Source organism: Uloborus diversus, chromosome 6 (assembly GCF_026930045.1).
Source record: "Uloborus diversus isolate 005 chromosome 6, Udiv.v.3.1, whole genome shotgun sequence".
NCBI lineage: Eukaryota > Metazoa > Arthropoda > Arachnida > Araneae > Uloboridae > Uloborus > Uloborus diversus.
The window spans coordinates 23,315,822-23,342,999 of record NC_072736.1 but is presented as its reverse complement, the minus strand read 5'-3'; the positions used below and the strand labels follow the sequence as shown (position 1 = coordinate 23,342,999).

The 27,178-nt window shown below is 33.4% G+C and overlaps 1 protein-coding gene across 1 annotated transcript in view; it reads right to left on the bottom strand.

Moving 5' to 3' along the window:
* Positions 1–26,931, bottom strand: part of LOC129224274 (long-chain-fatty-acid--CoA ligase 1-like) — a 103,959-nt gene extending 77,028 nt beyond the window's left edge. The window contains exon 1 of the mRNA XM_054858702.1: positions 26,758–26,931. Coding sequence (XP_054714677.1) covers positions 26,758–26,931 — 174 coding nt within the window. The remainder of the gene's footprint in view (positions 1–26,757) is intronic.
* Between the last annotated feature and the right edge of the window lie 247 nt (positions 26,932–27,178).

Below are 27,178 nucleotides of genomic sequence, written 5' to 3'. Positions count from 1 at the left end.
ATGCTTTTTTTCCTTCAAATTTATTTATTCACTGTTCTGTATGTTTTTCAGAGCTTTTTTCTGGTTTTTCATTCAATTAGGAATAAAAATGTTATCGCCAAATTTTTACAATAAGTTTACTAATAAAAATGAGCTTTTGAATTTAGTGAACAAAACACTGTTAGCCTAGTTTAAGCGTGTTAATTTTTTATATGAGCTATATTTTCATGTCTTATTAAGATCTTAATTAATTAACTATGGTTTGGGCAAACCTACCCTGGCAGTGTCGTAATGCTGTGATTAGGATCTGCATACAATTAACAATGCTGATGAACTTTGTCATGTGCACAAAATTAATTAATGTGTAGAGTGTTTACTTACGAGAGTTTCAGGTGGGGGGGGGGGGGCTGCTGAGTCCTGCAAGTACTTAAGCCAGAAACTTTTTTATTCCTCATAAATGTGCTTTCATTTTGAATTTAGATATCGTTGCTTTTCCTTCAATATCAATTATATTCAACATTTTAGTTGAATAGCACCGCAGACCCCATGGCAAGGACTCACGGACCCCCAGGGGCCCGTGGACCACAGTTTAGGAAACTCTGATCTAAAACTTTATTGAGCAGAATTTCCGAAATTATCCAATCGCATTTGGGATAAATGATATAGCACATAAAAAATGCCTTCCTATTTTATTCCCGAAAAATTCAGCGGATTATTTACTTATTGGGTAAGTACACTTATATAAGGGCCACTTATTAATTTAATTTAGAATTATACACTGTATGTGTAGGCTTAGAATACAAAATTAAAATTTCATTGTAAATTCTTAACTAGTTTTCTAGCCTTTTTTACTCCAAGGCCATTTTTGCGCTTAGTCCATATATTTACGCTACAAGAACCCCACATTTTCATTCAAAAAAGGCAAAAAAAAAAAAACCCACATTTCTTTTAAAAAACCCAGCTTTAGTTGGGGGGGGGGATGCATTTTATTAAAAAAAAACTAAAAAAAACATGGGTCCATGGGTTTTGTTTGAAAAACAAAGGTTTTTATCAACCCTGCATTAACGGACATAAACTTTGGTCCAGACGGTGTGCACTATTGGGAGGTTTGACTGTATATGTTATTGTAAAATGATTTAAAGTACTTTTTTTGTCTCTTTCATATTTGAATATAAATTTAATTCTTCATTCAAGGGTGAATTAGGCAAAATAATTATTTGCAGAAAATTTTCCAGTTAGGATTTGTGTTCGCAGAAAGCTATTCATTTTATCTAAGTCTGCTGATGCCTTACCAATCAGGCCCAACTTCAAGGACTGAAAATGTATTTCATTGAAACGGAAGTTTCATTGCATTGGAATTTGTTATAATGGGCTTTCACTGTACAGCTAGTACAATGAGTTTGATTTCAAGGGATCTGTTTCAAAAAAAAAAGGTCTTAGATAATTAAACACATTCAGAGGTTTATATTGATTTCCTGATTCATTTAAAAAATGAATAAAACTTCAACAACAAAAAAGGCCAATTGGTGGCAATGCTAAAACGAAAAATAAATAAATACAACATAAATTCAAGTCAAGTAGCAATTAGAACAAATTATACATTTCAAAATAATATATATGAAAGTTTAAAATCAATAAAAGATGTGACAAAATGTCCAAGTCTGGCTATGAAATAAAACAACAAAAAAATTTACAAAAATTCTCAAAATGAAACTTCAGCCCGAATTTCTAACAGAAAAACTTTGGAAATAAATTAACAGTACATTAAGTTCACATAGGAAGAAGTAAACATTTGAGTTTTAGTTAAATATTTACTTGAATTTACTTAATTTGCAGATTATTACTCAAGACCAACATCGCGTGCGAGCAAAGCAGTCAGTCGGTCAGAACAATAATGAAAAGAAGTTTCCTTCTTTTCTCTTTAAGTTTCATAGTAATTTTGACTACGAGATTTCTTTTGTGGAAACATGAAAAGAAGATAATAAGCTCATTTTCCATAATGAGATACATTTCAAAAACAAATTATACTGACGATTATTCTACGAGCGTGTTTAGAATCAAATGTAAACAAAACAAATATGCCGCTGAATTCTGATTGGTTAAAGAATTTCAGTTACGATTACAGCAACTGTTTTGGATGTGAGTAAGCGTGAAAAGACTGACACATGGGTTGCGTTCGACGAACCTCACCGGTCGACCGGTAAGTAACCAGTTACTAACCGCGTCGTTCTATGATCAACCGGTTACCGCAGTGGTTACCATTCTAAGCAGTTGATTGGTTGACTGGAGCACGTGATCATTAGCTGTCACGTGATTAACTAACCGGTCGCTCTCGGTCGTGCTCGTCGAACGCACTCATAGAGTAAGGCAAAGATGACCTTGGGGGGACGAGTATATTTGGCGCACAGGTATTGGGCTCTTTCAAAATCATTTTCGGTCCCCAAAAACTGCGTCTAATCGACGGCGCCCAATTTTCCCAGCGCATAATGTTATCGGCTCCCAATGTTCCCGGCGCACAATGTTTCGGCGCCAGATATGCTTGGCCAGGCCCGGACTGGCCATAGACTTGACCGGGACTTTTCCCGGTGCGCCCTCTCGAAAGGCGCCCTTCTGTCGTTTTCTTATTTTCCAAAACAATGTTTTAGCTATATGGAATAAATTATGTGGAACCAAGAAGTGATTTTGCATTTGAATATTTTTACATGCAATAGCAATGTTCTTTTTATTTATATAAACGTTCCCTTTTATTACCCCCATAAAGCAATTAGTCCCCTCTCGTTTCGTAAATGGTCTACTCCCAGGGCATCGTTTGTGGCTTATCTATTGCTTCAAGGTTCAGTTCTGAGGACAAAAACGGACCCATGGTGTTACCCCAATAAAAAAGGGATGTGAGGGTGAAAGTGACAGCACATATCTATGGTCAAGAATACGAGAATGGTTTTATTTATTGACAGTACACTTTAATTGCTGAAAGAGCGGATACCGTGATTCCCTGTTCTGCTAACGATCATGAGTGCAATAGAAGCAAGGAAGAAGACAAATAATGGTAATATTTGAAATCTGCGCATTAAAAATAGTATAATGTCGAAATAAGCCTCATAAAATCAGTATTTTAGTGGATGGATGAATATGAAGACAGATTTCACATTTTTTGTAGCTCCGCAAAAAAAAAAAAAAAAAAAAAAAAAAAAAAAAAAAACGAGGACAGGACTGTATGGTGATTTCTTGACTTTTTGAGTCAAGACCCTCTTTTTTGGAACTAAGATTTTCACATGGCGCCCTTCCCAAAATAAAAGTATGACTTGTAACTGACAGTCAAAAATAAATACGAGTCGTGTATCTGCATGGAATAGCCCTTATTTATCCTGCAGTTCTGAAAAAAATGGAAAAAGGTGTCATAAATAAATCTAAACTAGTTGAGCAAAAATAGCAAATTTTCGAAGTGGTCCTAGGAGGACTGCAGGGCTCCCCGGTGCACAGTTGGGGAATTACTGGACTAAACAATAAAGATGCCGAACAGTTTTAAAGATAAAACATTTTTCGATTTTAAACTCAAATTTTGTCAATTAAAATCATAACAAAAGTTCAAGATCTTTGCCGTTGGCAAGCTTTGTGTTCAAAACATATTCCAGTTTTTGTAAAAGATATAATTCCTTCACTGTCTTATTAGCCAGAGGTGTGCACAAAGGAAGGGGATCATGGCATAACCTTTGGCATTGAAATTTTTGGGGGGGTAACTTAAGAGATTTTTTAAATTTCATTTTGGGGGTCACGTTCTCGGGGGGGGGGGCGTAGCATTTGGGACGAGGGAGTTCGTCATTGCCCTGGCTGTGGGGAGTTGTCGCCCTTGTCTAAGCTACAGTACTACCTTAAACATATTTTTATTGAATTTCTGCATAAAATCATTACATTATTACATTTTATGCTTTTTTTTATATCATTTTGGGAAGTTTTTTAATCTGTGCTTTCCCTCAGATGAAGCTCTATACCCCCCCCCCCTTGCTATCCTGTTAACTTATGAAGGTTATTATTGATAAATTTTGCATTAATGAAACAATACAATTCATTAAGAGCGAAACTAAGTCTGAAGAAGGAATGTTTAACGATGTCGCTAATAAGTGAAATGCAAAGGTATTACTACTAGTGACGTCGTTAAGGTGGCCGAAAGGGGGGGGGGGGCTTTCCGCCCCGGGTTTGACCTGTCTGGGGGAGGCGGTGACACCAAAAGTAGAACTGCAAGTTTTTGAAAAATATGAAGCTGAAATGCATTTTTAAGACTTCTAATTTGAAAATTTTCCAGGGGGTGGGACCGCCCGGACCCCAATATTTCCCACTCCACATCATGAAATTACTACATACTTCTATACTTAGAATTAGGTTCAAATTGTCAATACTTAGACCTAGTAGTGACCTCTTATACCAAAAAAACTGAAAACCGATTATCTTTCCCTGTATGTGAGATACGTTTAGAGTAATTACGCGGGGCCAACAATTTCACAGAATTCCTTCCTTTTTTTATCTTTCGACGCTCACATTCGTCTAGGGCAAATTACATAAAAAACATTCATAGTTTTTATTTGTCTTTTGTATATTATCCCACTTAAAATTTTGTTTTTCACAAATACAGTTGTTTCTAAAAATTGTAAAATTTTTATGTTTACATAAAATCTAAAAAATTTTTTTTGCGTTTCGAGGAAGCGGGGGGGGGGGGGGGGGAGCGGTGACATCACAAATTACCGCTCCGAATGTTTCCCATGCTAGGTACGCCACTGGTATTACGAATATTAATAGGCGTCAAGAAAGACTGTATTAGAAATGTAATGTGAGAAATATCGAAATAACCTTATTCGTTTTCTATCTGCAGTTATAGTTATACACATTTCAGGATAGTATAAAGCCTAAATAATAAAGAGAACTCTTTCTTTCACAGAATAAAAGTTAAAGATTCTAATCAGAAAAGCATTTTATGATCGTCTTTCGAAGCATTCTTGTACTGTACAAGAGCTTTTGAGTAACTATCTTTTGGTAAGCAGAAAAAAGGAAGCATACATATAGGGGACACACTTGTTTTATGGCTTTAAATGACGCCTTTTAAGATGCTTTTTATGGATAAGGATATGCGATGCTTGGGGATTCGGAGCAGTGGATTTCTGTTGGACAAGGGATGACAACTATCATAAATTCTATGCAGTTAGACTACAGAGGTCCAATTTGCCGTTACTTACATGAATCGAAGAGTCATTTGGATCAGATTTTTGCATTAGTGAACAAGTAATTTTGAAGCGGCAGCAAAATTGAATATATTAAGTCAAGGATCTTTTCAACAGTAGGTTACTCGTTTCAGTTTTTATTTTTTTTTTAATTGCGAAAATATTTTTCTTTATGTATAATCTTAACTTATAGAATTACGATCTATGATTCATAATTAACTGCATTATGATCTAGCTGCGAAATGACAAATGATATAGCAAAATTTTCGGTAGTACATATGGTTAAAAAAACAACGTACTTAGATAAATTGAAAAGTCTTGTGTTATCAATTGAAAACTATTATTTTAAAAAGTAAAAAAGATTAAAATCAAACCTGTCCTTGAACTATTTTTTTTTCCATTCTCCCTCTCTTTTTAATATGATTGGTTCATTTTATGACGGCTCTTTCTAGGTTGCGTCAGTTTTCAAAAACAAAATTTCACACTCAAAAAGTTTTCTAAACTTTTAAGACAACAGAACCATAAAAATGAATGGAAACGTAAAAAAATAACACTTTAGACAGCGAGAATTTCTGAAACGAATTTTCAAAAATTAGATCCTAATCTAAAAATGTTTAGGAAAAAATATCATCACGAGAAAAACCCTCCTGTTTTCTTACCCTGCGGAACAAAAAACTTGTAATTTTAATTTTACTTCGAAAAAATTAAGGAATTCTTAAATGAAAAAATTAGGCAAGAAGGGGAAAATGGGACATGGGGGGTCAAGAAATTTATTTGTTCTTCTTTTAAACTGAAATCTTTGATTTTTTTTGCAAAAGTTTTATCAATTAACTAACTCTTTCATTTATTCCTTATAATGGTCACAAACAATAATAGTAATTATAAATGTATATCTCTACATAAAAAATGATTTCTTAAATAATTTAATTTTCGAACTTTTCCCAACAGTTCCAGTGTTATCAAAATAAGCAAAGAGGCAATAAGGTTTACTGGATGAGTTAGTTCGATTGGTTGTATTTTCTTGTAACTTTCACCCAAGATATTTGCTATGACATGATCATGTTGTTAATCATACTAATAATAAATAAATAAATAAATATCGGATTTGAAAAAAAAAAATCAGACTTTAAAAATATACTTTAAAGACTCTAGATATTACTTATGTTTTATTTATAAAAAATATGTATTCCAAACATTAAGCAAAAAACGTTACATTTTAACTCATTTTCATGGTTTCATGGGAGCAGTTACTTTATAGCATACATAAGCTGTTTTCATTACATTCGTGTCAAATTCGACGATGCAATGATTGAGATGCAAAAAAATAATAGTATACTATAAGTACAGAACAAATGAGTAAACATAATTCGAATAATCTTTTGATTTTGAGGACTGAAATTAATTAATCATCAGTGTCGTGTCTCATGTTATATACACATCCACACTAAATTCTTCATCTTAATTCTTTTAGCACAATAAATAAAGTGAAAAAAAATTTTTTTTTCACAGTCTTTGAAAACGGACAACAGTTTCAAACCTGATATACATCTGCTTTTAATTTTGAATTGCAGAAGCATTTTGTATGACTAACTATCATAAGCAGGAAAAAAAACTAAAAAAAAAACCTGGGCATGAGTATCGATCGCACAGAGAAAACCTCGTCAGCTTAAGGAATCGACAAATTCATGTAACAAAATGACAGCATCATGTTTTAAAACAACTGCAGATACCAGTCAAATTCAATCGACAACACACACACAAAAGTATCACGGCAAGAGGTGTTTCCTAATGCTGTTAACTAGCGAACGATGCATTTCTGAAAAAGGACGAACAAGAAATGAATTTTCGGAAGTAGTGTTTGTTGAGAAACATTTAGCAAAACTTCTCATTCTTCGAAACTAGAAATTCCCCCCCCTCCAACCGCCCCCCCCCCCCCGGCGTTACTCAAATTTTCAGGGAGTATTTTGGTGGTCTTTCTTCTCTCTTTTTTTAGGGACTCTTTCTAGGGATAATCAGTAATATTTAAGGGGATGTGCCAACACTCTTGTGGGGGGAGGTCTCTCCTACTATTTTTTAACTTGCAAAAAATATGACTTCTCGTTTGGACATTTTCTGTAACAAAAAAAAATGGCTTTATTTACTTCTCAACGATTTTTTATCCCCTTAAAAAGTCCACACCAAATCTTAATTTCTTTGATGTTATGGAGGCTAAATCGGCGCCCTTCAACTCAACCTTCCCGCGCCCTGTTGACCACCCAGTCCGGCCCTGTGCTTGGCACCCAGTGTTTGCGGCACCCAATGTTCCCAGCGCCCAATATGCTCGGTGCCCAATGCTCCCAACACCCAATATACTCGGCGCCCAATATTCCTAGATCGAGAGATATTGGCAGTAGCTCGCATTCGGAAGGGCCCAGGGGTCCGTGTCCCTCCCAGAAGAATTAAGAAATAATAATAACAACTCTACCATCAACAACTTTTTAATTTATTTCTTTATAACAACAGTAAATCATAGGTGGCTCGTACGGAGGGGCAACTGCCCCTTACTTTCAAAAGTGAATGGGCCTTGCGCCCCCTCAGTTTTCAGAGTTAAAAATTAAATAGTTGATAGAAAAAGATTTTTATTGATAAGGTGTATTGATTTATTTCACGAACATAAAAACTAAAATTACCAAATAAATGAAATTTTTCTCATATTTTATACTAGCGGCTTTGCCTGTAGAAAAAAATTCAAAAGTCAGTTGGTTCGCTCGTATATTTACAAATAACTGATGAAGAGTTTCTTGCCAATATGCCATGCTAGTTTGTTCGTTCATGTTATGATAATTTACTCGTCTATGTTGTGATAAAATGGGCTTAAAATTGGAAAAGAAAAAGAACAAAATCGAATTTTCGAAAAATCGCTTCGAGTCGTGCTCACCCCTATGATAATGAACGACGTATTTCTAAATCAAATTTCATGAAAATCGGCCGAACGGTCTAAGCGCTATGCGCGTAACAGAGATCCAGATTTTCAGCTTTTGTTATTAGTAAAGATAAAGAAGAATGGGACTTTTTAAACTAGACTGTCACTTTTTTTTGACGCCATACTCCACGTTTTTAGAAGTTAAACAGTAATATTAAAAGCCAGTAATGCAGCCAAATTTTACAAAAAAAAAAACTGCTTCAAGGGCCAAGCCCCCTCGACCCCCATACTTTTTTTGACAACCCATTTTTTTTGTGCACCAGCCGCCTATGCAGTAAATTATATCATTTTAAACCTATTTTACCGTTTACCTATTTTAACCCATTTTACCCTAATTTTACCTACATAATAACGTTTTTAAACTATGCTTAAAAACCAATAAACAAACAAACAAAAACGCACACTATATTTGAATAAAATCACTTTGGTTTGCTACAGGAGCAATACTGCAGTCGGCTGTCAGTGTGAAAGAATACATATAAAACTCCCGGGTTTCGAATTCACGGGTACCTAGAAGGCACTATTATGCTATGAACATATTATACTATAAAGACTATTATAGTGCCTAGAATGCACTATGCATAATATAACATATTATACTATAAAGACTATTATAGTGCCTTCTAGGCACTATAATAGCATCATGATTCGTTTAAATTCTTCTTTGGTACAAAAAAAGTTTACTCTATTTAAAGAACTTCTTGTTTTAATCATTATGACAGTGATTCTAAGTGATACCGTGTAATATTAAACCATTTAGGTGAAATTGTGAGAGGTTTAGTAGTTTATTGGTTTAAAATGTTACAAAAGATATTTTACCACCAGCTATTCGTACAAATCTGTATACTCGTATACCGCTCATATCTTCTCTCTAAGTTTTAATTTGAATTGCATTGACTGCTTTGGAATTTACCTAAATATAAAGATACCAGCAAAAATACCCGGCGTTGCCTGGGGTCTGTAATAATTATGAGAAACAATCGCTACTTTTATTCGTTTTTTGCTTTAACTGAGAGGACTCAAAACACACCGTCAGAACAGCGGAGAGGGGGGGGGGGTTCTCATTCTAGAAAAATATTATCCAAGAGAATTTAGTGTACACAAAGGTGACATATATTATTTGTGTTCAACTAATAAAATTTATAAATGTAAAATATAGCTTTTCTATTCCTATTCCTATTCAGAGTCACAACTGACTACAACTGTATTTATGTCGAGGACTGCATACTAAGTGCCTTGCCTCCATTATTTTATATACCGATAGATGGCAGCACCATCACCGGATCGAACAGTTAATGAGAATTTAGAACTAGTCCAGGAGCTAATAGCTGCCTGGTGCTAGTACCCCCAGAGGTATCGTTTCACTTGGAGGACATTGAGACCACGAGCATATTTAACGTCGCCCAGTCCCCTTTAATGACGACGGTGAGTCTTCGACCATCGAGGTTCGAACTCAGGACCCTCCGGTCCCGAATCCGACACTACCGATCGGGCTACCACGGCCCTAATATAGCTTTTATAAACTAAATTTTAATGGAATTTTGCAATAGAATCGACCTGCATGTAAAAACTAGGATTCTGCACTACAACTATAGTGCCTTCTAGGCACTGTAATACAACTGTCCAACAATGTGACGTAAATTTTAAAATCTATATATGTGTCAAATAAATTAATTAAAAAAATATTGAGTTTAATGACTGTTTAGTATTAAAACTGTAAACGATTTCTGCAGATGCTTTTCAAGATTTCCTCTTATTGAAAAGAAATGAGAACATAACTTCTGTTCAAGCTCGAGTTATGTAAGACTTTTTCCTGATGACGTTTGTGCTTACATTTCCGCAGACATTTCAAACCGAAATTCACTTTTTTTCGTATTTTGAAAAGCCTTGAAACAATGAACCCTCCACACTAGGGGTGGGCAATGGCGTTCTTTTTAATTACCCGTTCATCAGAGGGCCGTTCATTCTTTTGATCCGTTCATTTAATTCGTTCATTTGAACAACTTCGTTCATTTAAAAAGTTACAGTATCTCTCTGTACAGTTAAAAAGTTACAGTATCTCTCTGTACAGTTAAAAAGTTACAGTACCTCTCTGCACGACATACTCACGTAAATTCGAAATGTTTCCATAGATCAGCAATATTCTTTGAAGGCGAAATATGGCTATGAAAAATGAGTTTAAAAAAACTTTATTCTGGTTTAGATGTATAAAGCAATTAAAGTTCATTTTATGAGATATTTCTCAGTTGCCGAATGGTAAGATACCTAATAAGATGCCTAATCCTTGAAGAAGAAGATGATGAATATACATATATATCTTAATATATAAAAATCTTTTGTGCGGATGTTTGTCACCATAAAGCTTTTAAACGGCTGGATCGATTTTGATCAAATTTTTTGTGTGTAATTAAGTTGTGGCAAGCATGGTTTCGAAGCGCGATGGATCGAATCGAAAACGTTTTTGTTAGTTAATTAATTAATTGAAACATTGAATGGTTCTATCTCCCAAATGATTAATATTTATTTTAACCTATTGTTAAGCGAGAACTGAAATAAATATTTAACCCATTGCCAAATGACAATAAGAAAGCTAGCTCTGCTTTTTATAACGAAATTTCCTACTGTGATATGTCAATTGAGAATAGATAAAAAGTAGAGAGAGAGAGAGAGAGAGAAACTTTCATTTCTTGAAAACAACGATTTTAGGTCCTGTGATATATTTTAAACTAAAGTACTGGAAGAAATTGGCTAAACGTGTCTTCTTTCGCCGTAGTTGAATCATGTGGCCGGGGGGATCGGTGCTTTATGTTTTACTAACCAAATCATCGTACTGTACCTAGCAATATTTGTTTCTCAGCTCAAATCCATCTGAGTTTCGGCACCAATGGTAAGAACACTTTAAAGATTATCAAAATAATCAGTATGTAATTAACGGAAAGATAGTGGAATTTAAAGATGAAACAAATTTTATTTTAGTCCAACAGGGTAGCTCTGTACACAAAAGATCAGTGCAGTGGAAGATTTTTATCTAGTGGAAAGAACAAATTAAGCAATATATGAAAATCATCCAAGTATGCAAGGAAAGATAGCAAGTGAGACAAATGCTCAGCGAGAGAGCGGATTTAAAAGTTTTCGCTCAAAAGATCGGACCGCTAATCGGTCGGAGTTTGCTTCGCTTTATGATCGGCTGGATTACAGCAACGTGGTGGCTTGGCAACTTTGGCCATAAACAATAGAGTTACGTGATTATTTTTTCACATTTTAAAGCTACTGTTAATGTAATTTATAGAATTTTTTTGTATATTTGGCGAAATATTTTAAATTGCAAAGAATTGTTTTTGGTTTTTTAGAATGTTTAGTCTTTTAGTTGAAGAATGTGTTTATTTTACATCGGAAGGGGGGGGGGATTTTCGCTAATGCAGGGAACTGTTTTTACTTTTATCGTTTCTTTAAGCGACATCCTTTCGATTGTTTTATTCTTTTTCATATGGGGGACGTTGCAGTGGGATTTCCCGTTTGTTCTAGATGGGTAGTTAGTTTTTTACACTTAATATATGAGGACGATTTTTATCCTTTGCGTATGACTGAAGGAACAAACCATACAATCTATGAAGATCTTTCAAGTACGCGAGAAAAAATAGTTAATAAAACAACTGCTCAGTGACCATTTGTTAAATCAAGTTGCAACAAATACACGCATTCTGACACCAAGCATGTTAAAAACATTTTCTTTTTACATATTTTTTCGACAAAACGGTTCAAACACTTGATATTTTATTGAAATATTTTAACTTTTCTAACTACAAAGTTTTAACAGAACAACGTCTGTCGGGTCCTCTAGTATATATATATATATATATATATATATATATATATATATATATATATATATATATATATATATATATATATATATATATATATATATATATATATAATGTACATTAGGGCTGGACGATATACCGATATATCGATATATAACTATTACCTCGGTAACGATATTTAGATTTCTATCCGTTCGATAAATCGGTTGAAACGGAAATCTTACTACTATAATATATGCGAAAGTTTGTCTGTATGGATGTTTGTTACTCTTTCACGCAAAAACTACTCAATGGATTTTGATGAAACTTTACAATAATATAGCTTATGCATCAGAATAACACATAGGGTAGTTTTCGTCCCGTTATGGGGGGCGAACCCCCCTAAAAACACAATTTTCGTATAAATTCTCTAACATGGGGATGAAAAAATACTTGCACATATTAACATTATATACCCATCGAAAGCTCCGATTTTTCTGCTGAAGATGGCACCTGTTCGAAATTTCTAAGTAGAATAAAAAACGAATTATGAGCTTTTTAGTTCCATGTTCGAAGGCTTTCCTCAACCCAATACAGTATTTAGTGTATCATCTCAACTCCCTGTCGATAGCTGCAATTGTTGTATTGTTGACTATCTTTGCTTTTCGTTACTGTTCAAGGCTTTTCTCAAGTCTAATGCCAAAGTAACATTTTTGCACAAGATTGGCGAAAAATAAAATGATTTGGATGATTATTTTCCATTTTAATGCCACTTTGATGCAATAAATGCTTTTTTTTTTTTTTTAATTTATTTGTGTTAACTGGACATTTACTCATTATCCAATTGACCAGCAGGAATCTCGCCAAATGTTTTTTGGGGAAAAATTCAATAGCTGAGGCATTTGGCAATTTTTTCAACTGTCGCTGTTTTTGAAGTTAAAACAACGCAATACTGTTTCTCGGTTTTCACCATGTAACCAAAATATCGCCATTAAAAGAATCTTTATCTTTTATTAACATGTAAAATAATTCGCCAACTAAATTAAGCAAATCCATAAATAGCACAAAAACTGCCGTTAATTTGTCCTTTTGCGCTATTTCAAACAAGTGCTAAATTTAACTACTTATTTTGGAAACATTTCGGCTGAAAATGTGTAGCACTGTTTTACAGTCACTAGAAGTATCTCAATATTCGGCAATTATATTTCTTCAACGAAAATTAGTAACACACAGTTTTAAAAGTAGGGAGGGGGAGCCTTATCCAAGGTATCCAAAACTATTTTTGGGTTAATTTGGTGAAATTTAGTAACATTTTAAATCGCAGAAAGAATCCACAATAATTGAAATTACCCCAAATAACTAAAACAATCCCAAAATAACTATAGCATAGGAAAATTACCTGCAGCTACATTTTTTAAACAGTTTGTACTTCAATAGCCATATAGAGAAGGTTTTAGACAATGTTCAAAGAAAAAAAAAGATCCTTACTTATATTACAAATGCGAAAGAATTACCCGTACAAACTTCCTTGTTTTCCTGATTTACATACTTTTTTAGGTGTCTCCCCAGTTTCGCTGACATTTCATTTGCGCCCCCCTCCCCTTTTTTCAGATTTAATCATCCTTTTTGATATATTAAAGGGGAGAGGGAATTTCAAATGTCGGTGCACCTGGAGAAACTGGGGACAACCTTTTTTTTTTATAACGATTTGACATCTGCCTGTGTTGATTATTAATCTGATTTGATTAAAATAATATATATTAACGTGAGCGAAGCCGCGGGTTAAAAGTTAGTACGGGACATAATTACGGAGAAATTGAAATACTGACTCAAAAATACATAACTTTTTATAGTTCTGTATGATGGATGAGTGCTTGAAATTTCAAGAAATTAACTGCATTCTTCAATCAGTTATTTTATTTTTAATTATAGTACAAGGGAAAATTAATAGGGCCGCCGAAGGTCAAGGTGGACCCATTGTCAGATTGGTCTCCAGATCCCATCCCCCTAAAAAGTTTTCAAGAGCGAAGCCCTTCTAAGGACCGCGCCTCTAGTTTCTGACAAGGCTGATATGGCCTCTCGTGCTCCCTGAAAAGTGAATGCGTGTTGGTTAAAAAAGCATCTTAATGCAACAATTAAAAATTAACCAATGGTGGTATCAACCCGGTACATAATTCTAATTAAACGTAAACCATTGATATTATGCTGAACAAAAGGTTTGCGAAATATACTGAAAAAAAAGTTTGTATTAATAAAATAATAGTTTAAAAAACTAAAAAAACACGCTTTCGTAGCAAAATGAACTAAAAAGTGAAAAATAATCTTCGGATGATAGTAGTTGGCCAATCACTTAATTTTAATGTAATACAAAAAAGCGTGGGGGGCTTCTTATCAGTTGTCTTGAATTTCTTCCATTTGTTGTCTAAGCAAAAATGTAAATAGACAGCACACCACGCTTTTTTGTATTACATTAAAATTAAATGATTGGTCAACTACTATCATCCAAAGATTATTTTTCACTTTTTAGTTCATTTTGCTACGAAAGCGTGTTTTTTTAGTTTTTTAAACTATTATTTTATTTTTCTGTTTTTTAGTCTTATGTTGGAGATAAGACTAAAAAGATTTCGTCGTTATCAGGCGACGAAATCTTACTACTATTATTATATGCGAAAGTTTGTCTGGATGTATGGATGTATGGTTGTTTGTTACTCTTTCCCGCAAAAACTACTGAACGGATTTTGATGAAACTTGACAATAATATAGCTTATGCATCAGAATAACACATAGGGTAGTTTTCGTCCCATTATGGGGGGCAAACCCCCTTAGGGGGGCAATAAAATACAATTTTCGGGTAAATTCTCTAATATAGGGATGAAAAAATACTTGCACATATTTACATTATATGTCCATCGAAAACTCTGATTTTTCTGCTGAAGATGGCACCTGTTCGAAATTTCTAAGTAGAATAAAAAACGAGTTATGAGCTTTTTAGTTCCATGTTCGAAGGCTTTCCTCAACTCAATACAGTATTTAGTGTATCATCTCAACTCCCTGTCAATAGCGACAATTGTTGTATTGTTGACTTCTTTGCTTTTCGTGATTGTTCAAGGCTTTTCTCAAGTCAAATCTTGAAGATTTTTGCACAAGATTGGCAAATAATACATGATTTGGCTGATGATTTTCCCTTTAAAGGGAACTTTAATGTAATTAATGGTTTTTATTATTATTTATGCTGATTGAACACTTACTCATTACCCAATCATCCAGCAGATTGCCAAAATTTTTGCTGTTTTTGAAGCCGAAGACTACGTTATAATGTTTCTCAGCTTTCACCATGTAAACAAAATATCGCCAATCAAAGAATCTTTAAAAAACTTTTTTTACTGTGTTAAATAATCCAGCAACTAAATTAGGCAAATCCATAAACAGCACAAAAACTTCCATTAATTTTCCTTTTTGCACAATTTCAAACAATCGCCAAATTTTACTACATATTTTGGAAACATTTCGGATGAAACTCTTTAGCGCCATTTTATGGTGACCAAAAGTATCTCAGCATCTGGCAATAATATCTCTGTAACGAAAATTAATATCATATCGTTTTACAAAGTAAGGAAAGAAGGGGGGAGCATCATCGAAGGTATCCCAAAACGATTCCCGCAAATTCGGTAAAATCACGCCAAGAGCCCACAATGATTGAAATTTCCCAAAATAACTAAAGCAAGTATAAGGGGAGCGCGGCTACATTTTTTTAAAAACTTCGTACTTCAATAGCCATACAGAGAAGGTTTTAGACTCCATGTTAAAAAAAAAGTATCAACAGATTAATCTTTTTAAACATGAGAAGATTAATTTCATGTTTTGGAAATTTATTTATGCTTAAATATAGTGCTTTCGTTTCTAAATCAATACTATTTTTTTCTTTATACTTATTGCTATTTTAGTTTTATGGGAAAGGAAGAAACTCGATTTTTAATCACGTCAAAAAGATGTGTTCTAAATTCTTTCACTTAAAACAGAAAACAAAAGCAAGTAACGATTTTTTCTCATAATTATTACTGACCCAGGCAACGGCGGGTATTTTTGCTAGTTATTTATAAAACGAGTGCGAGGTAATATCTTAAAGTTAAGACAAGGGCACTCCGATGGGAAGCTACTGTGAGTCATCGATGTATGTTTGCGGAAATCATATTTATATTACTTTGAAAATTTGAGATGCATTTGAATAAATGTTTTGTTCAACAATGGTCTGATCAGCAATGAATTTCCAATTGAAGGCTCACTTAAATATTGGCATGAAATTAGTTAAGAACAATTATATTTCATGTTCTAATTACCTTGGAACATTTCAACAAATTTTGTCTGATGCAGAAAAATTAAAGGTTTTCGTAGATATTTTCAAATAATTTTTGCGAGCATTTTTTTAATGTATTTTTTTAAAATTTTTCCTATTTCACATTGTTGGATTTATGCCAAAATATTGGTTAAAATTGGAGGAAACTAACAATTAAAAGAGTTAATTAATTAATTTGATTATAGAATATTGCATCGGGTCTGAGGTCGCGTGCCAAATTTCAAAAGAATCCGATCGGAGGAAGAGGGCGAAATTTGAGCTGCAAGATTCCGTTACAAGATACATACATACATACATACATACAGGTGAAGCTAATAAAAGCGTGTTAAAAAAGAAATGAAAAACGAAAAAAACCTAATGAGATTAAATAAAATACACCGCCAGCTCAATCATTTTCATCCGAGCTGTTGTATCTCACTAAACGGAGCGCAACTCATAGTTGAATGAAAATAGCTTTTTATATCCGATAGTAAGAGGGAAAATTTTCATTCCGTTCATAACACGAGGCACACTTGAAACGGTAATCCAATTTTAAAGCGTTATCGCCGGCAACCCTGAAACTTAAACTTTTGAACTTCTTCTCGCAGACATTACCGTTAATGCGATGACATAGTGTTGTTTGTGAAAGTTGTACGGCATTAACGAAGATGGAATTGAGTTCTACCATGCACGGGCATGGGTTCTTTGTGAAAGTTCTACGCATTTTCGGAAAAGTAACAAGTACCATGATTGAAAAAGCTGAGCTTGTCGATTGATGACATTTATTGGATGGTTTACCAAGATTCTCCGAGACCGTCGAATGAAGATAAAAAGTAAGTACAATTTTTAAGCATTTTTTTTTATTTAGTACTGTAACATAAATGAATAATATACATAATTCGTGGATTTTAAAAATTATGAAAAATTTCATTGAAATAAAAAAAATGTCTTATAAATTATTTAAAAACGCCAAAAAAAAAAAGAAGTTTACTGCATTAATTTAATTGCGCTGCAGTATTTTTGCAACGGGGCCCAAAATTTACAGATCCGGGCCTGACCCCAACTATAGTATGTTAACCGCTCTTGGAACAAGCAAATCTCAGACACGGAACGAATGTGCGGTGTTAAAACACACACAACACAAAACATTTTCTAGAATCCCCCCCTCCCCCTCGCTTCACGTTATCATATTACCGAAGAAATGAATGAATAAGAACAGATTATATATTCCACCGATAAAATCTGATGCAGATAAAAGAGATATCTCGCATTTTGCACTAAAATTGATGTTTACTTCTCCGATTAGGATTTAAATTTATGATTAAACAAACAAGCAACATAACGGAGAAAGAATTAAAAGTCAGTTGCTGGTTCAAATTTTTTGACACCGATGTTATATTATTTTATTTAATCTTAACTAATAATAATTAAGTTGAAAACCTGTGTCTCTGGATGTTTGAATGTTTGCTACTCGCATAGCGGAACTTTTTCAACCTCGATTTGACAACGAAAAATTTCTAATTAGACCGTTTTCGCCATTTCGTGCCTAAAAAAGTCGATGATGGACTTACTGTAGGAAACTATTTTTTTTCCTGTTGCAGTTGATTGTGCATATTAGAAGTACAGAAAAAAAAGGCCGATACTGGCAGCCCTTCATTATGAAAAAATTGCTTAAACTTAAGAAAAATTGAAAAAATGGGTTTTCTCACTCCCCAAACGCGACTTGTGGGATATAAAAAATTGAAAATGCTAGGGTAAGAAGCTGTTAAATTGCCCTTTAAAACAAAACAAGACTCTTATTTTTCTAGGACGTAAAAGAAATATAAACTTTTAAAGTAATACCATAATAACTTTTGCACATTACTTAAAAGAGACCAAGCAGACAGGATACTTTTGTACCTTTAAAATACCATATAACCATGTTTCATTGAAATATATTTGCAAAATCTAGTTTTAAACAAGAAATAGCTTTCAATTTTTATTAACTATATTTACAAAACATATTTATTTTACGAAAAACAAATGCTTTATTTAAAGGCTTATATCTCTTCTACATCTAAAAAACAAGACAGTTTTGTTTCGCTTTAAAGGGCAATTTAACAGCTTCTTACCCTAGCATTTTCAATTTTTTATACCCCACAAGTCGCTTTTGGGGAGTGAAAAAAACCTTTTTTTTTTCATTTTTTCTTAAGTTTAAGCAATTGTTTCGTCATGAAGCACTACTAGTATCAACCTATTCTTCTCTGTGCTTCTAGTATGCATAACTAACTTCCATAGGAAAAAAAAGAGCTTCTACTGAAAGTCCCTCATCGACTTTTTTAAGCTCAAAATGACGAAAACGGCATTTTATTTTAAAATCATGATTAGACAACCGAAAATATTTAATTAGGCTTAATCTAAATCTTTTCTCTTTACGCACAAATTAAAGTTCGTTTTTTCATCTTTAAAATAAGGCGTGTTTGATCTTCTTACTAATATAAATAAAAATACTAGAGGATTTTGTAAATAAAAAAAACCGCCTTCAAAAAATACCCATTAACTAAAAAGCAAAAAATAACTGATTACACTTACATTCTATTTCCTACCCGAACATAAAAATGCAATTTATTTTACAATTCCAATACAAAAATCAACTAAACTAAACACCGAATTATAAAATAAACACTGATTTAAATTACTATACGATGAATTATTTTAAATACCAAACTAATTATATACGATCTCTTAATTTTTAATAATCTTTTGAAGTCGGGGCCTCCTATAAACTACTACCTAACGTAACTGAGTAGGTTTGGTTTTAAAGACTAAATTCGCGTATAGTTAAATTAGTGTTTAATGCAGGATTCGGTGGGTTGTCAGTTACGTTATATAGTTGTTTATAGGAGGCCCCGACTTCAAAAGGTCATTAAAAATTAAGAGATCGTATATAATTAGTTAGGTATTTAAATAATTCATCGTATAGTAGTTTAAATCAATGTTTATTTTATAATTCGGTGTTTGGTTTAGTTGATTTTTGTACTGGAATTGTAAAATAAATTGCATTTCTATGTTTGGGTTGGAAATAGAATGTAAGTGTAATCAGTTATTTTTTGCTTTTTAGTTATTAATGGGTATTTTTTGAAGGCGGTGTTTTTTTTATTTAAAAGTAATTTTTTTTTTTTTTTTTTGCTTTTTAGTGGTGTAAATAATACGGCGAGCGTCTCGGAGACTTCCGACGACTGTGAAGAAAGGCTTTTTCAAATGCGTAACAACAAAAAAAATTGTCTTCATCATTAGTTCAACTGCATCAAAGTTTGCTTTCCGAAAGCAAATGCACGAGTCACCAAAAAAAAAAAAAAAAACTGAAATCGCTTTAAGTTCAAATTTGTAAAATTGTAAATTTTAGAATTGTAATATTGTAAATTGTAATTTATGTTTTGCAATACGCGTCATGTAACTCGTGATAAAAGTCGCATGTTTCTTCACATAGCCTTACTATAGACGAAGATTAAAAATTCCACTAGAATGAATTTTATGTTTGCTTCAGAGAAACCTTAATTCAAAATTTTCATAATCATTACTCTTAATAATATATTTTTTTAATGTTTTCTTTAACTATAGGTAAAGAAAATATATACCTTTGTTTTATGGCCTTTGTTCATCAATGGGTTTTATATTTAATCGTTTGTGAGGGAAATTGCAAAAAATTTATTGTTTTACCCTTAACTTTTCCCTAAAGAACAAATAGGGTAAATCAAGGATTTGGAACCTAAGTTATACCATCCCTAAACAAAACCACCACTAAACAAAAAAAAAGCATAAAAACCGGTTCACTAAGTGAGACGATATACGAAGTTAATAAAGTACAAATCGATTTAAATGTGAGTATGATATTTGAAGAGTTCCCTCAATTTCATCAAACCTGAATTTGATTACCATTAGACCGCCGAGGAAGTATACCGTTTCAAAGAAAAAAAGAATTTTCCTTATCGGTACAGGCAGGGGCGTGCACAGAAATTTTGGAGTCCATCACAAATGACTTTTTCGGGCCCCTCTCCATATTGATTACTCCTATATTTCACCGTTAGTTACAAAAATATCGGACCCCTCCAGGCTCGGGCTCGGGCCAACAGGTGTCCCCCCCCTCCCTGTGCACGCCCCTGGGTACAGGTGTCTTCGAGTATTTATGGATCATTGTACAAAGGAAAAACAAAGCCGAGTTCAGAACCTCGTCCTTTTTTTGAAGCCTGCTAATTAATATAACTCTAATTTCAAATTGAACTGGCGTCATCGTGAAATAGTAAATCTAGAATATTGGTCAAACTTCAGAAATCATACGCAGTTATCATGTATATTATTAAAGAATATAAATTAAATCGTGGGGAAAGGGTGTTCTGTATTCAATTCCCCCCCAATTGAACACTAAATATATTTTAAAACTGGAATATTAAATAAAGAATTTTATATTTTAGTGCCTAAATAAAGTTATTTATTAGTAAATAAAATATTAAGGTAATTGATTCAACTATTAAAATAGCAAAATATATTTAATTTACTGCTTTGCTACGCAGTAATAAATACATTAGTATCACCGAAAATAAAAAATTAACAGGCGGCGCAGAGCTGCGAAAATCAATCATCCATGTGCCGCGAGAAGTAAAGATCGTTCAAGAGAAAGCCAAAATCTTAGGTGTGAAAATACACCGATCACAGCAAAACCACGTGACGGTGACGTATGAAAATTAAAGTTTCTTGGATTTCTCCGAAACCCCTTTATCAGATCCAGACCAAATTACAATGGGACCATGTGGGAAGTATACCCTTCCAAACAAAATTTTTTTTTTTTTTTCAAATCGGTCCAGTAATGTTGGAATAATTCGAAAACACACATAAAAAGCCGCAATACGAAATCATAACCTCCTTTTTTTGAAGTCGGTTAAAAAGGATCAAAGATGTCAAATTTTACTCCTCCGCGGAGAAAACAATAGCTATATCTCAGGAATAAAAAATTTTCATGAAAAAAATATAACAGTTTAGGGGAACAGAATATTGGTACATATTACCTACCAAATTCCATCAAAATCCAAAATGGTGCGGTACGAAAATTTCTGAAAATTTGTTGATTTTATATGGAATGACCCATGAATCATTTGTTACAGAAACATCATTGTCTACTTTTTTCTAGTGTATCAGAAGTTTAGATTATAGCCTAATATTAAGCTCTTATTATTAGTCAATGGTTTAAACTTATATTTTAAAACTATAAGAGAAAACGAAAAGTTTGCCTCAAAAACTAAATTTAGTATCATTGTGAGGTAAGAGCGTATGTAAAATATTATTGATAATTCCCACTCATAAAGAAAAAATTTTACAGTTCGTCCATTTTGTAATAAAAATATTTGTCAGTTTCACGGTTAAGCTTGTCTTTTTATTCTTGGAAATGAATAGTGCTCGCAATACCGGTATACCAAATACCAGTATTAAAAAAAAAAAAAAAAAAAAAAAAAAAAAACGTATTTCGAGCTATTTTGCAATATTGTAACAATGGACTGTTATTAGCTGAGGTAAAAACGGCTGAGGTAAATTCCGGTATTTTTTCAATTTAACTCATTGGATATCTACTATTATTTAAAAAAATGCATTTCTTTACTGATGAGAAAGTACCAAATCCATCTATTGATGTAAAAACTAGTGGTTTCACACAGAAACACACATTAATAGAATATCAATAAATAAAAGTGGCGGGAAAATACAAAATGGTATTTTCATCTATGTTGCAGTAATGAATCAAATTAGCTTGTGTTTATGTTCAATCCCTAAAATTCTTTAGACCAGCGGTTCCCGACCGGTGGTTCGCGAAAAAAAAATATTGTAATGGAGGAGTTTTAACAGGCCTGTTTTAATGATGAGGTATAGGGCTGGGCAGTATACCGATATATCGTCATATATCGATATATAACTACTACCACGGTAACGATGTTTTGATTTCTATCCGTCCGATATATCGGTTAAAACAGAAATACGGGACATAATTACGGAGAAATTGAAATACTGACTCAAAAATACATAACTTTTTATAGTTCTGTATGATGGATGAGGGCTTGAAATTTCAAGAAATGAACTGCATTCTTCAATCAGTTATTTTATTTTTAATTATAATACAAGGGAAAATTAACTACAGGGTCGCCGAAGGTCAAGGTGGATCCATTGTCAGATTGGTCTCCGGATCCTATCCCCCTAAAAAGTTATCAAGAGCGGGGCCCTTCTAAGGACCGCGCCCCAAGTTTCTGACAAGGCTGATATGGCCTCTCGTGGGGCCTGAAAAGTGAATGCGTGTTGGTTAAAAAAGCATCTTAATGCAACAATTAAAAATTAACCAATGGAGGTATCAACACGGTTCATAATTCTAATTAAACGTAAACCATTGATGTTATGCTGACTAAAAGGTTTGCAAAATATGCTGAACAGAAATGTTTGTATTAAAAAAGAAATGAAAAACGAAAATATAACCTAATGACATTAAATAAAATACGCCGCCAGCTCAATCATTTCCATCCGAGCTGTTGTATCAAAAAGAGCGCAACGCATTACTGAATGAAAATAGTAGCTTTATCTTTGATATTATCATAATAATAAGAGGGAAAATTTTTTATTCCGATCATAACACGGTAAACCAATTTTAAAGCGTTATCGCCTGCAACCCTGATTTGAACTTCTCGCCAGACATTACTGTTAATGCGCGGACATAGTGTTTTTTGTGAAAGTTGTACGCATTAACATTAATGCGCGGACATACTGTTTTTTGTGAAAGTTGTACGCATTAACGTTAATGCGATGACATAGTGTTGTTTTTGAAAGTTGTACGAATTTACGAAGATGGAATTGAGTTTTACCATTCACGGGCATAAGTTCTTTGTGAAAGTTCTACGCAATTTCGGAAGAGTAACAAGTACCATGATTGAAAAAGCTGAGCTTGTCGATTGATGACATGTATTGGATGGTTTACCAAGATTCTCTAAGACCGTCAGATAAAGATAAAAGGTAAGTACAATTTTTAAGCATTTTTTTATTTACTAATGTAACATAAATGAATAATATACATAATTCGTGGATTTTAAAAATTATGAAAATTTCATTAAAATAAAAAATGTTTTAAAATTTATTTAAAAACGCCAAAAAAAAAAAGAAGTTTACTGCACTAATTTTGATAATGTTCAGATTTTTCAATAAATAAATAAATAAATAAATAAATAAATTAAATAAATAAATTTTTAAATTTTAATCCCCCCACCCCCCGAAAATATTTAAGTTACATATCAAATTGCAGTGCATTTATAGCTGCATTCTTTAAAGATTTATTATTAGCATTTTACTTAATCTTACTCAACTAAAAAGTAAAAAGTCTTAAAGCAAAACCTATTAAGTGACTAAAAACAAAATATTTAAGACATCAATACGAAATATAGTTCAAGGTACATTCAAATTATTGAGACTGCTGAAATTGAAAGATTTAAACAAAATATTGAATTGAATATTTAAAACTTTTTCGTTGCGAAGCATTTTTGCCATGCATTGAGCTATACCATTCAGCCCGCCATCCTCCCCCCTCCCTCCAGGAAAGGTTTGAATTAGAGAAATACTATTATATTTGGATTTTTTTTTTTGTTGTTTTTCGATCCTTTGCACCCCTTCCCCCCAAGAATATATCGAAAATATCGATATCTGGAGAGCGATATATCGCGGTATTAAAATTCTGATATCGCCCAGTCCTAAACATCATCAAAGTTAGTCTACAACTGCGTTTTAAGAGCTACAGTTTTGGAAAATTTTCGGGGTACTTTCCACGAACCTCCCTCTCTAACCTACTCGGAGATAATATTAAATTTGCGTTTATAACGTTTCAATTTCGAAAAATGAGCGTGGGGGATCTCCCGAACCTAACATCGTCAAAGCTCATCTAAAACTGCATTTTTAAGACTATAACTTTAAAAATGTTCCGGGGGGAGAAATCCCCGAACTTCCCTTCCTTCTACTATCATGAAGTGAATGTTATACTCAGGATTAGGTCCATATTGAGAATACTTTGATCTAGTCGAAACTCCCCCTAAACCTCCCCCCCCCCAAAAAAAAAATATTTTCTGTGTTTGAAATAATTAAGGGCCCATCTATTTCATACACCCCCTTACTTTTTTGACCTCGCGACGTCACTGCACAAATGCGTCTAGGGCAAGTTTCTTGTGCATTAGCTAACTTAAAATTTCGTTTCAAAACAAATGTGGGTAGTGCTGTTTCGGAAAATTGTATGAATTTCATGTTTTATACGGACATTTTTTTTTTATTCTTCTTTTTTTTTTTTGCATTTGTCGGGGAGGGGTGACGCAACAAATTAGTGCACCGGATGTCCTCCATGCTAGATACGCCACTGGTTAAGTTCATCGTAAATTTCAAATAAAAGGATTAGCAAGAAGCTAACACAAACAACTTCCTGATCAAAAAGAAAATTGTTGAATTGACGTTAAAATAGGAAAAAGAATCGTCACTCGAAGGGAAGTTTCAACTTATATAGCTATTTAAAAAAAAGGAATAATAAATACTGCACGCAAGCACAGTACAAAAGAAACACGCACAAAAAAAGATGATGTGTCCAAAACCAGCACGAAAGAGACCGAATTATTTGGAGATGAAGGACGTTGATGCAATTAGAGGAGTAGATGATATTTGCATTTCTAAAAGTTATGTTTTTCAGTAAAACTTATTTATCAGAAAGATTATTTTCAACTGCAGGAAATTTATACACTAAAATGAAATCCAGGCTTAGTGACAAGATGTGTTATGTTTCTTACTGTTGTGATTTTTTAATAATTTATTTTTTTTACTATTGTTGATTTTATTCTAAATTCTATTGTTTCAATAAATTTTCATTTCATTCATTTCACTTTCTGCACAAAAGTATGAACTATGGAAAGGAAACAAGTATACAGTCGACTCCCGCTACAACGCGATTCAACCTACGCGAAATGGCTATAACGCGAATTTTTCTCGAGTAACGAATTTTAGAGCTGACGCGAATTTCTCGTCCACAACAGGAATTTTTTTGGAAGGAAGTATTGGCTTCGTAATTGACAACTAAATATTGATTTCGTGAATCTTATTACATCCCTTTAGCCTCACTGATAGCGAAAGTTCCCACATCAAACTAATTTACGCATCGCGTTGTTAGTGCATCAAATAACCGCTCAGCATCTTTCATTTATTGATTTTTTTTTCTTGAATTCTAAACATGAAAGTTGATGAAATATAATGGCACTTTAATGCGCTGTTTCATTTAACGTTAATGAAGATGAAGGGGGGGGGGGGGGAAAGTTTCTGACAAAAAAAAGAAAGTTTAAAGAATCTGGATGTGCTTGAACAACTACAAAACGTCGACAGTAGCAACGCAATAAGTATAAGTGAATCTTCTATATCCGTAAAAATTCAGAAAATAGTTTCAATATTGAAGCTTGCAGAATCTAAGCAAATTATAGACCATCAAAATGAAAGCAGCTCTTGTATTAATGGATTAAAGAGATCAGGAAGAGGGACTGTTGCCGTAAATGGAAACATTATAAAAGAAATGCCGAAGCAACGGTATTTTAAAATGTATTAGACATGAGTAACAATCCAATCATGCAATATAAATAATCATCATCTTCATTTTTTTACTGCTAAATATTATAACTGTATCTACTGTACAGTACTATTATAGTGCAGTATTTCATTATTACTACATACTATGCGTACCGTGTTGTTTTACTTTATGTCTTTCCCTCCAATCCATCGATCATTCATTTTGTGCATCTTAAAGTATTTTATGTTGAATAAAACAGCTTTTTTATTTTTAAATACTATAAAAGTTCAAATTTTTATATAAGAAACTGTAATGTATAGTTGAGGAATGATTTAAAGCAGTTTGAGAGCGGTGTTTACAAATGTCTAAAAGAATTTGGTATGTTTCTAAAAAAATTGTGTACATACATTTCTTCCACAAAGCGAAATTTCGACTTACGCGAGGAGTCTTGGAACGCATCCCTCGCGTAAGTCGGGACTCGACTGTATTTTAAATCCATTTTTGAGAAATTTCTAGCACCCTTATCCCAATATCACGTGTTACAAAATACCTGACAACGGAATTGCAATTTTTGTCCGGTATTGCAGTCACTAGTCCTGAGTGGTAAAGGTTGCATACTCAATGCAAATTTTATAGGAAAACAACGAAAACCACGCTTACTTTTTGTAAAACATTAATTTTTCAACGTCGGAGGGGAGAGGGTCAACCACCCCTTCCCCCTAAGAAGTTAAACACCTATGGGATATCTCCAAATTTCCATCCTAGCAATGCCTCCGGTGCATTGAAAACCCATTTTGAATTCATTCGATCCTGAGCTCCTGATCTGATCTCATATTATTTCATGAAAAATAATGAAAATTAATTTTAACGAAAGCTTCACTTACCGGTAACAAAACTGATTGGTTATTCAAGTCAACCCTTTTAGCATGATATGGTTCTATCGGGTAATGTATTAATCTTTGAATCACGGGCGTGATGGGGCGAATAGAACACAAACTTGCCACTTTTTGCCGCAGCAAGATGCTACGGAAGATATAGGATCCACGGTAAAAAGCCATATTTCCACAACACCAGCTCTGAGTCCTGACAAGCGCAAATACCGAGTTCCTGTAAACGCTCACTTTGCCTTGCAGATAATAACTGTACAAAGTCCAGGTCTTTCCTTCCCGTTTCTCCCTCCCAACGTGCAATGAACTTGACCCTTCACTCCTACAGTCAATCGTTTCCTTTTATTCGTTGGCCGATGTATAATCCAAGTCACAAGGAGTTGAAACGTCAAAAGGAAACGAGAGCTCTTTTTCTTTT